The sequence below is a fragment of the Actinia tenebrosa genome, unplaced genomic scaffold, assembly GCF_029948245.1.
Source record: "Actinia tenebrosa isolate PJP-AT-01 unplaced genomic scaffold, QUT_ActTen_1.0 PGA_scaffold2__45_contigs__length_23673736, whole genome shotgun sequence".
Lineage (NCBI taxonomy): Eukaryota > Metazoa > Cnidaria > Anthozoa > Actiniaria > Actiniidae > Actinia > Actinia tenebrosa.
Window position 1 is genome coordinate 12,875,509 of NW_028292579.1, and position 16,416 is coordinate 12,891,924.

The window sequence follows — 16,416 nt, forward strand, 5'->3', positions numbered from 1 at the left end:
TCATTATCATGACAAGCTATACTTAGCTGTTTGTAGGCTCTGAATTATTCATTAAACAAATATGTACAGAGAAGTGTCACTGTGCGCATGGAAGAGTGTAGCTAATAACATCTACATTACTTGCTATATGCAGTTCAATTCTTTTTCATTTATCTATTTTTTTCCGATATTCCTTTCTTTCTTTTTTTCCTCGGGTTCTTCTCTGTCCTTTTTTGCCAAACAAACATAAGGGATGTTTTTATTTATTCATGCAAAGTTAGTGATTTTCATTTATCTTGACTTTGCCAATTCTTTTGTTCTTTCTCCCCCATATCCCTATTTACTTTTTCATTTTATTTTATTTATTTATTTATTTATTTTTACAATTTGATTTATTCTGTTTTATGTAGGTTAACACGTTGTGTTCACGTTAGCTTGATCCACAATCTTCCTTTCTCTTATTTCCTTCTATATGCACTCGCTTTTACCTTCACATCTACTTCGACATAGGCAGCTTTATCGGGTTTTTTTCCATGCAATTCTTTATACAATTCTTTTTTTCTTTTTTTTAGAATAAACGGAGTTTGTTATCTCGGTCGATCTGAGTGTAATCCTGTGAGAGAACATGTATTTTTAATGATGCGATAGGAGACAATCTTATTTAAATCAACCAACCAAACGCTTACCCCACTTTCCTCTGTAAATATTGTGACTTCATTTGTCGTTATGGCAACCATAAAAGCAAGTCTGCAAGTTGCTAGAGACAGACTTAAAGGCACTTGGATGTCAGAGACGGAAGCTACTGCCAAGTTGATTGAGGGAAAAAAAGGTATGGTCTTAAGACTGCAAATGCTGATTTTGAACCATTTTTATTTGAAGAAGGTAGAGAAGAGAAAAAAGAAAGTAGAGATGAAAAAGAGAAAGAGTGAGAGGAAAAATGTATGGGACGAGATATGCATACGGAAAATAGGCATAACTGTACTGCGACTTCACGCTGCTTCGTCGGCTTTTACAGGGCAGTTTTTTGATGCATAATAAGCCATTTATTACCAAGAAGTGTGAAAAAATGGGAACTGCGAAATAAAAGGTCTCATGAATTTAATTTCAAAAATCATTCCTTCATTCATTTTCAAAGGATTTACTTTTTTCAATTCTAATCTTCTTAACTTCTTACAATTCAGCCCTTTCCAGTTTCAGTTTTGTCTTTCAATGTATTCCTTCTTCATTAGTTTTCCCCTCTTATTCAGACTATTAATTCAGCTCAGGATGTCTGAACTAGAAAAGTATTTTAATTTATCACATAAGCATTCCTGTTAGTATTCATTGCCGACGAATCGACAACCCGGCTTTTCCGAGAAAGAACTTAATAGTAGTACAGTTATCGAATATCGGCTCGATAAAGCCTTGCGAGGAAATCCCTCATTAGGAATGCATAAGATCGTGGACGTGATTAACACTTTTGCGAGGCGTGCTCGGCTGAACCATTATCATGATAATAATTATGATGATGATTTTCCGAATTATACATAATTTAATTTTGATAGTTAATGCTTCAGACCACGAATGAACACTGACACTAAAGGAAAAGCCGCCAAAATACAAACATGAATTATTCGGTTTTGGTCATGTGCGCAACTGAAGACGGCGGCTGATAGATGAATAAGGGTCCATTACAATTGGTTTATTCCACTGGTCTTTGACGTATTTACCGAGCAGCTGTAGAACAATGAGACCTATTGATCATTTTGATAATTGAATTTAGTCCTAGACAATCCTACTTCGTGTGGGTAAATATACTGAGAGCATATATAAGGACTTGTACAAAGGATTTGCCTACTAAAGCCAAGGAATTCTGCAGCACTGTACCTGAAAAACAATCAGTTCTTTTGAAGATAAGGTAACGGTTATTTTCGTTTTCTGATTATCTGAGGAGAAATTATAATACTGTATACAAAGCGCCAATCATCAATAGAGCCATGCAACTGGCAATTTTACAAATAGAATAGGTGTTCGATAATTCTTGTGTGAATCCAGGGAGTAAGAGAGAGATATTTGTTCATTCTACTGACGTTCTCTATTTAAAATGCTCTATACATTGTACACCCAAGCGATAAGATTTCAGTGTTTTTTGGATGCGATTTTTATCACTGATGTTTTATTTTTTTTAGAAAAAGAGAATATATGTATTTTAATCAAAAAAACCTTTGAATGCAAGCTATATTTAGCATAGTGTTATACTGGTTGAAGTTCACTAGTGTAAAAAAACTGTGGTTGACGTCATCGGTTCTTTATTATTGGAGTGCTAAAGCGATTGATAAAAACTGGTGAAATGAATGGATGGCTTGCAGATAAAAACACTCAGTTCTCTTTTAAAATCATTAGGTGACATGTTTTCGGGATCCTGATTGGCTGGCCGAGATATTAAAAACAGATTAATTGGAGATTATTCTTCTTGCTTTGAGTGATAATGGAGCTTTTTTTTCCAAACTCATAACCGACAAAATTTTTATTGCGTTTTGTTCTGGTGAGGTACTTAATGCAGTGGCAAATCAAGGATTCTATATTCGCTTTACCTCAGAACGTCCATTGGTCATTGCATAAAGTTGTTTCTTGACGCCTTGGAAATTAACAATCCATTGCCACACCACAAATACCACAGAATGTAAAGAACTATAAAAAACGAAAAGCGAAGTTTTGGAATCCATTCAAATATATATCTGGATCTTTTTCCCCGGTTTTAAAAAGTCAAACGAGCATTTGGCCACAAATCTAAAAAAGCCTGAAGCTGTGAACATGTTTTGTAAATATACCGCTACAATCCTACTAATATATGCAAAATGAAGCTTTTTGCACTCGACGTAATCAAACTTACTTTAATCCCCAGTAGGGGACCGAGGGGCAATCTTTGGTACCATAGTTACTATGGACAGGTGATGTGGAGTATCTGGTTGAATAACACAAGTGATCGAGCGACTTTAAGACGGCTGATTGCTCACACTAAGAGCCGAGTTAAATTTTACCAGAATACATTTGATTTTGATATCTGAAATACGGAGAGACATTGAGAAATTGCTGGGGAATTTGTGGCCACTGAATACAGTTTTACTTTTTATTGTTTAGCGTGAGAAGTTGAGTCGTTATGGGGAAAAAGCAGAGTAAGCTGGATCCTCAGCTGCTTAACGATCTTATGAGACGCACTAATTTTGACGAGAAGGAACTGAAATCCTGGTACAAAGGTTTTCTCAAAGACTGCCCGAGTGGCTACCTTACTAAGGAACAGTTTATCGAAATGTACAAGAAAGTGTTTCGCCAAGGCGATGCGACCAAGCTAGCCGCCTGTGTTTTTCGACGATTCGACGTAAATCAGGATGGAAAAATAGGTAAGTTGAGTGGCCAGCTCAGTGTAGATACATAATATGTACGCAAGTCGGCCAGTATAGATGCTTAACGGAAGTTAAACCCAAGAAAAGCACATTTGACAAGCGAGATGGCCAGATGCAATAATTCAGAATTCGCTGGGTTCTTACCAGCCAATAAAACTGTCTGATACGTTGTACATTTCCATAACTAAATTCAAAGTTATATTTTTCCGAGTTGCTTTATATATTAAAGTGGGTAAAAACCAAATCGTCTACGGGGAATTTTTCAGGATCTTTTTCTTCCGGCTTGTCTCTCGATAAAGCTTGTTTTCTTTCATACTAGCTCCTATAATTCATTCTAATTTTTCAGAGACAATTCATCCGAAACCTTTTGACTAAAAATATCACATAATCAATCTTAGATACACTACAAATATATATATATATATATTCGTGCTTGAATACAAAAGCGTTAAGATATATTTCATACACTTGGACATTCTCGTTTCTTTTGGGAAGAGATATTACAACGACAGTCTCCATTGTCATTGATCAGTACAGGAGATGGGAAATCTTGTTCAAATGTATGAATTATTTAGAAACGCTCTCAAATTGTAGTGGAAATGCTCCTTTATAGAGATCATTTTAGTGTCTGTTTGATTCTTGGAGTAGAAAAGCGAATATCGACGAGGTTAAACATCCTAAAAACCCGCGACGCCGACTTTCCTCAAAAGATGATCCAAGCAGTGCTGTTTACATCTGCATGGAGCTGACATAATTTGACAAAACGAGTCAAACCAGAGGAAAACATATCAGGAAAAATAAAAATACGCAGATAAAAACTTCACTAAGCAGAACTGTTTATCTCTTTCGCTTTTAACTTTAACTTTGTGATATCTCGAATTAAAAAATAACAACCTGAAACAGTTTTATCAGGCATAACAACCTAGATCATTGAGAATCGATCGCGTCTGCTGGTTTTCCAATCCAACTGATAAAAAAGATCGGAACAAAAGCCAAGCATAATCAATATTTTTATGAATATTTCTTTCGAATGGTAATTACTTTGCTTATGCTTGTTTTTTCATTCAATATGACTCACGGTTTTACGACCGGTAGCAGAATTGGCCGAGTTAATGCTCTAGTAAATGCGTATATATGTCTCGCTTAAATAACTAGTCTTGGGAGATCTTGGATACTGACTGTTTTGGGGTTTTATTTTTGGCGCGAAAAAAATCATATATATGTACATATGTAACGAAACCAAAACAAAAGGGCTATACCTCACGGTTCATGAGTTCTAATCTTTAGTCGTTACTTTGGTCATGTTTTATTGATATTACTAAGCAGATACGAATTATTCAGCTTTAAGCTTTAAGCTTAAAATTTTCTGTATTCAGTAAAATATCATGCTTTAACGCCATCACGGGTAAGCACTTGTTCAGTATAGTGCCTTTTAAGCTTTACTCAGCTGAATATCAAGACCAATATCAATGGTTTGACATTCATTCGGGTGAAACCGTGATAAACTCTCCTGAAAAAAGTTTATTGTAATCATTGCAAGGATTTCTGCAGAGAGGAGACCTGAAGAGCCATCTGGTCGAAGCTTAATTACAAGCCATCGACCCCTGCTATTGGCAATGAATGAGAAAAGTCTCTACGTGTGCTAAACAATACCTTCCCATCGCCTTCGTACAGTTGCCTTTGATGATTCATTACTTCAACAAAATTGTTAAACAACATTTTTTGGACATCTTATTACTATTTAGCATTTGATTTTGTCAAACCTCATGAAAATTGTATGTGTTTTGGAGAACAACCAACCAAAATCTCTTTTCCTCTACCTATACTTTTCTATTTCGTCTGATTTCTTCTTCTTTTAAAATTATTAAGTTCTTTTTTTCCTTTTACAAAAGGTAATCTCGACCTTATCCTATTCTCGAAAGTAAGAAAAGTGGTCAAATATTCCACCAGTACATTACTTTTAATATTACCATAGTCACTAAAGCCTCAAGCTTTGCACTAGTTAATAATGTCAACCTGTTATCGAACCACATACCAGCTCTGACAGGAAAATCTCTCGCGTTTGGCTCCGTTTTGTTTACCTTGTTGAGTGTAAGTGAGAGTTTCTGGAAATTAAACGGTACTCGCCGGAATCTTTAGAATATAATTGGAGAAACGATAAACGTAAAACAAAATCATTTTATTTCAAGGCTTTCCAAAAATATGTTATATAATTATAATATATAATGTATTCATAAACAGTGTGATACTAGGCTTGTCATCCTATTGCAATACTTAGTAATTCCAACGGGATCATTACAAACCACAAATATCAACTGATCCTAATACTGTTACAAGGTTAGTTGACATCATGAGCTATTGAAAGTTGGTCCAAGACGTTTAGAGATGAGACGGCAAAATCTGTTGCAAAGAAGTGGGGTAGTTCTATGCAAGTAACAAAGCAGTAGATAATAGAGTATGGGAGATATCTGAGATAGGGAGGGGGAAGGGGGGGAGGGGGAGGGGGAGGGAGAGGGGGAGGGAGAGGGGGGAGGGGGTGATCAAGTGTGCACATTCAGGTGGGAAGTTAGAAAAGTGTTGAACATCACTGGAATAATCAAAGGATTAATCAAGTAGTCAATTAAGAACTACAAACGCCAATAGATTAAAACAATTTTCTCAAGGTTTTCGAATGCATGGCCGGTTATTTGACCTGATCTGTATATAACATAACGTTTCTGCTTTTTTCTTTTTTTTCTTTCTTTCTTTCTTTCTTTCTTTCTTTCTTTCTTTCTTTCTTTCTTTCTTTTTGTATTACTTTATCAAACCAAAAGCTTTAAATGCCCGCAAGACGTTGTCTCCACCACTTTAAATGTAAACGAGTTGTAACAACTGATAAACATTTCATGAATAAATAAATCATTCTTCTTTCAATTTTCACGGGTCAAGGAAAAATAAACAATATAATCAAAGGCTTAAGAACATAGTCCTCGTTGTGAAAGTCCACAGAAGACCACATCAGCCGGTAGTCGTCAAACACATCATCAAACTTATTACTAATTCTGTTACTAGTTGTAGCTTGATTGAGGTACGGCAAAAACTGTGGAACAAAAAAGTGGAGCACAATGAACGTTATACTTAGTAGAATTAGGACTAAAACAGCTGTTTAATAAAATGTCGGGAAAATACAGATACATTATGCTTTTCGTTAATTGCTTTACTTTCCATTAATCAAAATTTAGGCTTTTGTTTGACGCACTTGTGAGAATAGATTAGACCAACTTATAAAGCAACTTTTTTGATTCGGCGATTCTTTAAAAACAAAATAGATTCGTTCGGCTTTGCCAAAGACCGGAAATTGACAGTCGGTGTTTTTTACTTTCCATCTCCAACAAAATTGACTTTAGCATCGAATTGCTTCCTTAATGAGACAGATCTTGCCTGTAAAGCGATCAGTGGTCTAGTAGGCGAGATCATAACTACAGTTTGTCTGGATCAAAGAGGTTACTGTAACTAATAGAATGCATACGAATCAAGCGCCATGGGATAATAATAATGATAGTAATAATAATGATGATAACAACAACAACAACAATAGTAATAATAATAACAACAACAATAATAATAATAATAATGATAATAATAATAATAATAATAATAACACTTAAATGCATTATGAAATAACTGTTATGAATGTCGCGTTCTGATTGGCTTGGAGCGCGTGCTTTATGAGAGCACATTGCACGCGCGCGCACTTTCCGTTGCGTCGTTCCTATCTATTATTGTAATTTATATTTCATAAAAGAAATTAAAAACTTGCTTGCTGTGCTGTGTGCCGTTATAAAGCACTTGGGGGTTGGCAGAACACGAGAGAAGTGTTAGGAGAAGTACGACGCGTAGCAGAGTGCTTTATGACTCCGCCCAGCACGCGCGCGCGTTTTCTATTTCTTCAATTTTCCATTCTCTAATATAGTCAAATTCGTAAACTAAAGCAAGAGAAATATACATAGATATATGTGTATATAAAACTTTATAAAAAATTGAATTCCCGAGAGCAAACGGATCCTATTATTATGCCATCTAAGCACAAGCAGCAAGAGCTGTATATATGGGCGTGGCACTTGCTGATGCAAGGACTCTATAGCAGAGTCTTTTTGGAGTCTTTAAAATAACATCCATATTCTGATATCCGAAAGAGTTTCTAAGAAAGAAAAAATAGAACTCAAGGGATTGACTTAAGAAAGAAACAATACGCTATTATAGAAAGCTCTAAGGACAAACCAAGATACGATACACGTCAATACATACTTCAATTTATTTTATATGATTCTGGTAGAGAAAGACTAATAGTACTCTAGGGAATGGCATGCATGTGGCTAAAACGAAAAACCTTACACCCAATCAAGAAATATCTGTTATAAACGAAGAATGGCTTACAAGTGATAGAGGTTTTATTCTAAAAGTTCGTCAGCGTTTTTATGTTTTTGTTTGTTTGTTTTGTTTTTGTGTGTTTTTTTTCGTTTGTTTGTGTGTTTTGCTTTGTTTTTTGTTTTTGTTTTTGTTTTGTTTATGTTTGTTTTTTCGTTTTTTTGATTTTTTTTTGTTTGTTTGTTTGTTTGTTTGTTTGTTTATTTATTTATTCTTTCTTTCTTTCTTCTTCTTCTTCTTTTACTAAAATCTTAAAAAGTTTTTTTTCGATGGTCTTTGTTTAACTAGACATTTTATCGTCATTATTGCCCATGCTCTACTTCCAGGATCGGCTTTCTTCTAATGTGCTTCCATGGCAACGATCGCACACTTACAATTAAACCTTGTGAGAAATATGAGCTCATAATGATCAACAATACAATATACACTCGATTGCAGAAACGTTGTAGTATACATTTATACATATATCTAATCTATTCAGTATATTTAATGATATTCAAAACAGAAAACTCGCTTTATTTATTGTTTGTTTCATTCAATGACTGTCAAAATATTTTTTCTTGTCTATTAGATCGTACAGATTATAAATCAGTTGGTTTTAAGCGTTGAAAATGGTTATTTTGCATTATGCATCTCATTAGATATTTGTATAAATGTATAAATGTAAACTAGGCAACTTCTGCAATCGAGTGTATATATAATTATCCGAATAGTTTTTCATGTTTCTATTGCTAGTCAGACGTTTCAACCATTTACCAATGGCCTTCAGCAGTAAAAATGACCATATGAATGATATGAATCCTGACTGCAAATTTGAGATATCTTACAAAAAATATATATAAATGCTGGTTAACATTTTATATACTGATTTTATACATAGAAGAAGCCATACTCAAAAACTCTTGCTGTTTGATTATTAAGGTTCGTCAGTTCTGTATTCATTTCGACTGAGTGACTATGGAAGTAAATTTTGTTTTCTTCGTGGAAATGAACTGCGCTTGGTGATATAGAAAATACAGTATGTGGTATAGTGATCACTGTTGATTAACACTGAAAATACAGTATGTGGTAGGGATGTTGATGAAGATAATTAGGTACGGAAATGATGACGAGACTAAATGATAATGATGGTTATGCTAGAAGGATAAGAAAAACATGCAGATAGGAATAGCACCGAAATATAAACAAGAAAACTAAGAATAACTAAAATACTGAGTAATGCTCAAGATGTTATCACTGATCGAGATATAAATTTCGTGCTCACAGTAACATTCTTTCCCCTTTTCTTTTTATTCAAAAACGTCTGCATGTTCAAACACTATTTCATATTCCACCTTTCGATATAATTATGACTATGGAATAAAATGGGCAATTGCTTTGTCTGAAAGGGTTTTTACCTCGATGAATAATGAATGTGTTTGAGTGAGATCCAATTTTCTATGCATTCAAGATCAGGTTTTATCTCTTACACTGAACTTGAAACATCTCGAACGATCTGGTAAGGTTGTGTATATTGAACTTGTTCACAAAGTAAGGTTTAGAATTAAAATACGCAACACTGCTTTGATAAGATATACACTGAAGAAGTCTATATGGAGCCGTGTTATCAAGGTTACCAGAATTTCTGCATATCACTGTATATTTAGCAATTATTCGCCGAAGGCGAAGTGAATATCGGGGAATATTTACCGAGACGCGAGTCTTCGAGCGGTGAGGTAAATATTCTCCATATTCACTGAGCCTGAGGCGAATAATTGTTTTAGCATATACTAAATTGTGTACAGAGTAACTTATTTTTATATACAATAATTAAATAAAAACAAACAAACAGAAACTTTTAGTTTGTGTGACAAATTCACGCAAAACTTTTAGCAAAACTTTTAGCAAAACGTTTAGGCCATACTTCGTTGCCTTTTTAGTATTGATAGGAATGGCATTTGCTTTCATTTTTTCAATTTCCTCATCGGAAATTGTAGCAAAATGATTGCCAGCAGATGCCATTTTGTTGCCGACTCAATATTCCGAGATTCAGAGGTGAATATCGTACAATATTCAACTCCAATTAACCAATGAGCGCGCGCGTTCTTAGGAAGTACACAAGTTGGTATATGCTAAATATATATATATATACTGCCGCGTGAAGTAAATTACGCCTCCTGTTGTTTAGCCTGCGTAGCGGCCCAAATGGGGAGGGGAGGGCCGCTACGCAGGCTACCTGTTGTTTGGAGGTGATCATTATTTAAACTGCCTTATCTTATGTTGTTCTTGGTTTTTACCCAATCTTATTAAATAAGGCCTTTTAGCAGCGTGTGGCTTAGCAATGAGCTGAGTATCTCACTGACAACCATGATATATATTACGACCCATTATGCCAAAACCTGGTTCACCAAAATATAACCTAGATTGTGACCTGTCGATATTTGGAGGGGACTAAGCTAAATCTGTAATTGAGGAACCAAAATGGATCTTATTATTTATGCCAAAGAAGCCATTTCTTCTATTTTCCCCTGCCTTTCGTTTCTCTCCCCTCTTTATTCATTCCCACTAGGATATGATTCTTCTCTTCCTTTTCGTTTCTAACTTACTAACTTTATTCTTCCATGCTTGTTATCCGCAGACTTCAGGGAATTCATGTGCTCTTTATACGTTTCCACGCGCGGGACAATGGAACAAAAGCTTCGATGGGCCTTTAGCATATACGACATCAATGGAGATGGTTTTATCACTAAACAGGAAATGTACCGGATAGTTGATGCTCTTTATAAATCTGCAGGCGACAACCCCAACACAAACCCAAGCCTTGTCTCTCAGTGGGACGAACTCACCCCAGAAGAACGTACTCTCAAAGTCTTTCGAACCTTTGATACGAATCGGGACGGACTGCTCTCTCTGGAAGAATTCCTAGAGGGAGCAAAAAAGGATAAAACCTTGGCTTTAATACTTGAAAATCAGGCTGAACAATTTTGATTCTCGTCGTTTTTGAATTTTTGATAGATTTTGAAGTGCAACATTCAATTCTTTTAGAAAATAGCTATGTTTGTATATGCCGTTCCCTTAAGATATGTTTAACAAAAAACAAGATCAAATCCAAACATCACCAGTAAAGGACAGTGTTAATGTTGAACATTCATACAATCCTATAGCCATCGAGCACCAACAGCATCAGTTTTTTTGCTTACAAGAAATGAGTCTTGCACATGACAACACATCCTGGATAATGACGTATCAAGCGCATAGCCGCTGGTCTAACACTGCAGTAGCTCGTAGTCGGCACAGGAACTAGCAGTTTGAACCAAATTCAAAATACCGTTGGAGCTAATTATCTTCTACTGAAAAGACAGATGAGTGTTGGTGTTAAATGAATAATTGGAGAAGTAAAGTTTTCAAAGCAAGGACTCAAGGCAGTTCCACGGACAGGACAGACAAACTTCTGTGCAGTGATATTCTTAGGAATGGTGTGAATTTATCTTTTCTGTGGAACTGCAAGAACCAACAGAAAGAAAGAAATGGGAAAAATAAATCCTGGTTGTAAATCAAGGGTCTTGAAAAAGCTGAGCAGGAGCTGAGTAACTCGAGGACAAACAATGAGAACAAATCAAAAAGAGAAGAAAAAAAGAAGAATGATAAAGTAATGAGCAAGGAAGTATTCTGTAAAGTACATTGCAAGCATCGGGGGGAATGACTGTTTGGGTTTAGACGTCGACAACGAAAACTAAAGAAGGTAGAAAGACAAAGACCATAATGTAAGAAACGTCACTCGTATACGTGCAGCACTTTATTTATTAAAATGCATAGTGCGTATCCCTTCTATTGCAGAGCCCCTTACTGATTTGAAATCAAAGTACTGACGGTCAGTCTTGTATTAGTCCGAGGATCATATGCTACTAACGAATCATGATCTTTCTCGTGAATTCTATAATATTTGATATTTAGTCTAATGGCGCGCGCGGCTGCAGATCCAAACCATCACGTGATATCAGACTGAACACTTATCTCTTCACTTGACAAATCTCTCGCGCTTCAAATTTACGATAGATTATCTCAGTTTTAATCCATTCCCACCAGGCTTCTAAGATTATTACTGCGGAGATTAAATAATTAAACCTGTTTGAAGTTAGCCGGCGCGCGGGTGATTAAGAAGATTAGTTTGGCTTGGTCCAGCAACTGGGGATAAATGACGTTAATCTGCAGTGCTTGTGTGTTTCTAGGCTCAGATATGACATTCTATTAATTACGAGTTACTAATTGATTTAAGAAATATAGGATATTCCTGATGATCCATAAGACAATTTCAATGTCATTTTTTACCATAAAATATAGAAGTGTAATAATGCGGATACAATAGCTATACAATTCTGCTATAATTCAGACTGTTTCTCAAGGTGCCCGCTCACCTTATTCAAAACCAAGAATCTGAACAGACCACGGAAAGCCATGAACGACTCAATCCAGAATGGGACTTCCGGAATTAGGTCCAAAACAATATTAGAAGATTTTACAATAAAAATAGAAAAGTAATTGTTTCCTCTGTAAAAAAGGAACAAAATACACTCATAGAATTGGACATATTTGGAACACTGGATGTGATTAAGGTGCGTGCGTCTCGACCTTGAGAAAAAGTTTGTAGAATAGACGTAATCATAATGTTGGATGGCACAAAACATTGGTATAAAAAAAATTATTGGATGTCCAAAAGGCAAAGGGTCGAGAGTTTAAATTGTCTCCCAAATGGAATTTTTCGCGAAGAGGTATTTAGACTCAGGCCGCCTTAAATTGTAAATAGGACAGAAAGAATTGGCAGGCACTTTCTTGTTGTATGAGGATATGGGAAACTCCTCTTTCATTAGACGGTAGTTAAATAATTACCATACATAACAAAGATTATAGCAATATAAATAGAGAAAATACTGAGAAACCAAGTGAAGTAAAAGCTTTTGTCAGTGAACCTTCCCAGCGGCAGCATGTCGAACCAGGGAATCAAAGTTTGATCTTTCGCAAGGAAATTGCTTTTTTTTAATGTTGTTAATGCTGAATGTAAGCAAACATTACGCGCGAAGAAGAGTAATGCAATAAAGAACTGATGTAAAAAAATGATGTAAAAAAAGTTGAAAATCTTAACTGGATACAATAAAATATTGGATAGAATAGATTAGAATTCACGTCGGCTACCGACAGAGATTAGATAATTTTAATCCAAAATACAAAAGCTGTGTCATGACAAAATATTCGGGACATTTGCTTCTAATTTTTGAAACTCTGTCCCAGGCCTCCCCATTTTACCCCTAAATCATAGCAAAATGAAAAAAGATTTTCGATCAACTTTTAATTTTTGTGATGTTATGACTTACTTCATTACAATCAGATTCCAATCATTTAGTTATTTTGCTATCTAGAAATGCTAAATAACTGTGAAATAATTTTAAAAAGTCCTGTCATTTTGACCTTGAAGTTGATGAGATGCATATGAAGGAATGTACGGAGTTCGACCGCGCGGCCATCGCGTTGGCGGAATGAAATTCAAATTTTGTTCTTTGTCAATCACGAAATGACCAATGAACACTTGGTTCAGTAAAATACTGGGATGTATTGAAGGTTTTGGTGGGAAATTGAACTTGATTGGCGCAAAAAAGTCCCGTCATTTTGCAACTTTTTCGAAGCACCGTTCTTCGTTTACAATAATAGTCAGTATCTTGTTTCGTCTTCTTCTGTTCCCTTGTTAGTTTGTCGGAGGTTCTGGTAAATGAAGATAAATGAAATATCGACGCTGAAAACATAGTCGATAAGAAACCCCTGCATTTCTGTATCTAGAAGTGTTTCATATGACGTCATAGCAGCCATGTTTGAGGGCAAAACAAAGGAAATTTTCTCCTTTGGGAAATTGTCACAAAAATATTGCATTACTCCTGAACACAAACATAACTGCCGTGAAAAAACCTCTATACAGTGGGTTGTTATAAAAACAGTGTAGTAAACCTTAAAGGGACCGTATAGCACATGGTACAAGATATCAGAAAAACAGAAAAGTACTTGATGTATGTATTCTAGGCAACAACATGTAGTCGAAGTATTCGACAAAAACGAAGCGAAATGACATTAGTGTGGACGAGGCATTAGTTCTGCTCGTATCTAATACTTAAACTATATTCAGTTGGTGACCGTTGGTGTCCGTAATCAAGACCTAAAGCAAATTCGCAGTATGGTGGCACGAATTATTTACGGCTATGCCGTAGATTTCGTAGCCTCCTTTGCAGACATTATTTGTGTTGTCTCTTATCCCTCCCCACCAGGGGGGGGGGGGGGGGAGACACAAATAACGTCTGCAAAGGAGGATATAGATCTCGGCCTCGACATTGCTATCCAGTGATTAATCAAGGAGCTCAGCCGAGGGTAAGTCGGGCCCAAGACCCGGGGAGGGGGGGGGGGTACTGCCCTATATCTGCTATACGGGTACGTGCCGCCAAACAGGGTATGGTTTTCAGCGATTATACTCTGGAACAGGGTATATTGAATCGCGCTCGCTCTGGGACAGGGTATATGAAATCACGCTCTCTCCTCTCTGGAACAGGTAATGATTTTCAGCGATTTTGCTCTGGAACAGGGTATGAATTTCAGCGACTTTACTCTAGAGCAGGGTCAGGGTTCAGTGGGCTCAGCGGCACATCCCTACCCTAAACGGACAAGAGTACCCCCCCTCCCCCGGTCTCTAGACCATGTAAGATTACCCCTTGCTATGATTAGCAATGTTTGGTATGTCTATCTAGTTTGTAAGCTCCTATGGTTTCCTTAGTCCGTGTGGGAGGTGTCGTGAAACCTTGACTAAAAGACAGACATGCGCAGACTGTACAAAGTACCATAAATGTATACGGAAGGTGGTTTTACCCTAATACGAAAATGCTTTTAAGATATGACAAAAAAGCAAACCCCTTGAAATAAGTTTTTCAAATCAATCCATTCCATTCATCAAATTAAAAAATTATTTTTTTATTTAGAGTTAGTCCAACGAGCTAATTCATTGCACCATCAACCTAAGAAGTCATGTAAAGAGTGAGTATTGTTTTCTCTCTCTTTCTTCTTCGCGCAGTACTATACTGATCGGTTCCGGGGGAGGCTGTTGGTTTTCATTTTCTGTATTTTTTTAATTCAATATCTATGACGCACTCCCTAAAATCTTGCATGCCTCTCGACATTAGGGATCTACAGACCTTTGGCTAAACCTATTGATGATTTATCACAAATCCCACGCTCTGATTGGTTGAGCTACTAGTCGTCTATAAGTGACAGATTGCTTTTAGCGAAAAAGAGCCGGTTTTGGAAACAAAATCAATGGCAGCTAACTCGCGTTTTCAACCTAATCCAAAAGTTTTTTTTATTATTTCACCGGTTATTAGGTTTATAATAAAATAATTAGACCTCTCGCCCTCATGGTCTACGAGTCAATAGTCCATTTAGCCTTCGGGTCTAATGGACTACTAAGACGATGCCGCGGCCATCTTGAATCACGAGGCATTGCCCACTTTAAAAATGAGTTGAGGACTGGGAACGAGAGTTACGGCGCTTCCTAAGTGCTTTATTACTGAACGGAGCACGGAAAAAATTGTTTTATTCGTTTTATTATGTAGTTACTAATTTTATTTCGGTATTGAATTTATTTACGCAAAAAGAAAGACGGTCGCCGGATCTAGCAGAACCTCGCTTGCGCGGATGGCGTCAGCACTGTGCTCCGTTCACTAATAAAGCACAGTTTTCGACCAATCAGCGCGCGTGTACTAATATCCTAACTATAACTAAATAACAATAATGGCGTATAGATTAACATTTAGGGTTTACAAGAAGACAATTTGAAAAGAGTTAAATTAAAATACATGCACAGCTCCACAACTGAAGAAATTTCTCAAATATCGTGGAGTCATTTCAGCATCTTTTATTTTGTTTTGCGTCCTGGGTGAACCATAATGCATTGCGATTCAAGATGGCCGCCGAATCGAAGTAGTACATTGCTAAGCATTTTAATCCCTTCCTTACACCTTTCCCTACACCAGTTCCTACACCCCCTTCCTACACCCTTTCCCTGCAACCTTCCCTACACCCCTTCCCTACACCTCTTCTCTACACCCCTTCTCTGCAACCCTTCCCTACACCCCTTCTTTACACGCCTTTCCTACACCCCTACTCTACACCTCTTCCCTACACCAGTTCCCTGCAACCACCCTTTCCTACACCCTTCCCTACACCCTTTCATTACACCCCTTCCCTTCATCCCTACTCTACACCCCTTCCCTATACCCTTCCCTACAACCCTTCCCTACGCCCCTTCCCTACACCCCTACTCTACACCACTTCCCTACACATTTCCCTACACCCTTCCCGACTCTCCTTCATTTCACCCCTTCCCTACTCCCCTACCCTACACCCCTTCCATTCACCCTTCCCTACAACCCTTCCCTACATCCCTACTATACACCCCTTCCCTACACCCTTCCCTACAACCTTTCCCTACACCCCTTCCCTACACCCCTACTCTAAGCCCCTTTTCTACACCCCTTCCCTGCAGCCCTTGTTATACTCTCCCCTATTACCCCCGAACCCTTGCTGCATAGAAGCTTTGACCTAAATGGTACACGGGAAGTACGTTCATTAGATGTATCTA

At 36.9% G+C, this 16,416-nt stretch overlaps 1 protein-coding gene across 3 annotated transcripts; it reads left to right on the top strand.

The window, feature by feature from the left end:
• Nucleotides 1-747: 747 nt before the first annotated feature.
• Nucleotides 748-12,916, top strand: LOC116302486 (neurocalcin homolog). Of its 3 annotated transcripts, none has more exons than XM_031711787.2 (3): nt 748-808; nt 3,100-3,359; nt 10,387-12,916. In XM_031711787.2, exons 2-3 carry the CDS (start codon nt 3,119-3,121, stop codon nt 10,734-10,736), a joined length of 591 nt encoding a protein of 196 aa, XP_031567647.1. In that variant the 5' UTR covers nt 748-808; nt 3,100-3,118; the 3' UTR covers nt 10,737-12,916. The 3 variants fall into 3 exon arrangements, with proteins under 3 accessions (XP_031567647.1, XP_031567646.1, XP_031567645.1); XM_031711786.2 differs by lacking the exon at nt 748-808 and adding an exon at nt 1,616-1,876; XM_031711785.2 differs by lacking the exon at nt 748-808 and having other exon boundaries at nt 2,987-3,359.
• The last annotated feature ends 3,500 nt before the right edge of the window (nt 12,917-16,416 follow it).

What these genes read in the sequence shown, in the direction of transcription:
- LOC116302486 (XM_031711787.2), top strand. Translation starts at nt 3,119, where the DNA reads ATGGGGAAAAAGCAGAGTAAGCTGGATCCTCAGCTGCTTAACGATCTT. An exon ending in AAATCAGGATGGAAAAATAG is followed by an intron (nt 3,360 to 10,386) that starts GTAAGTTGAGTG and finishes TGTTATCCGCAG; the next exon opens with ACTTCAGGGAATTCATGTGC.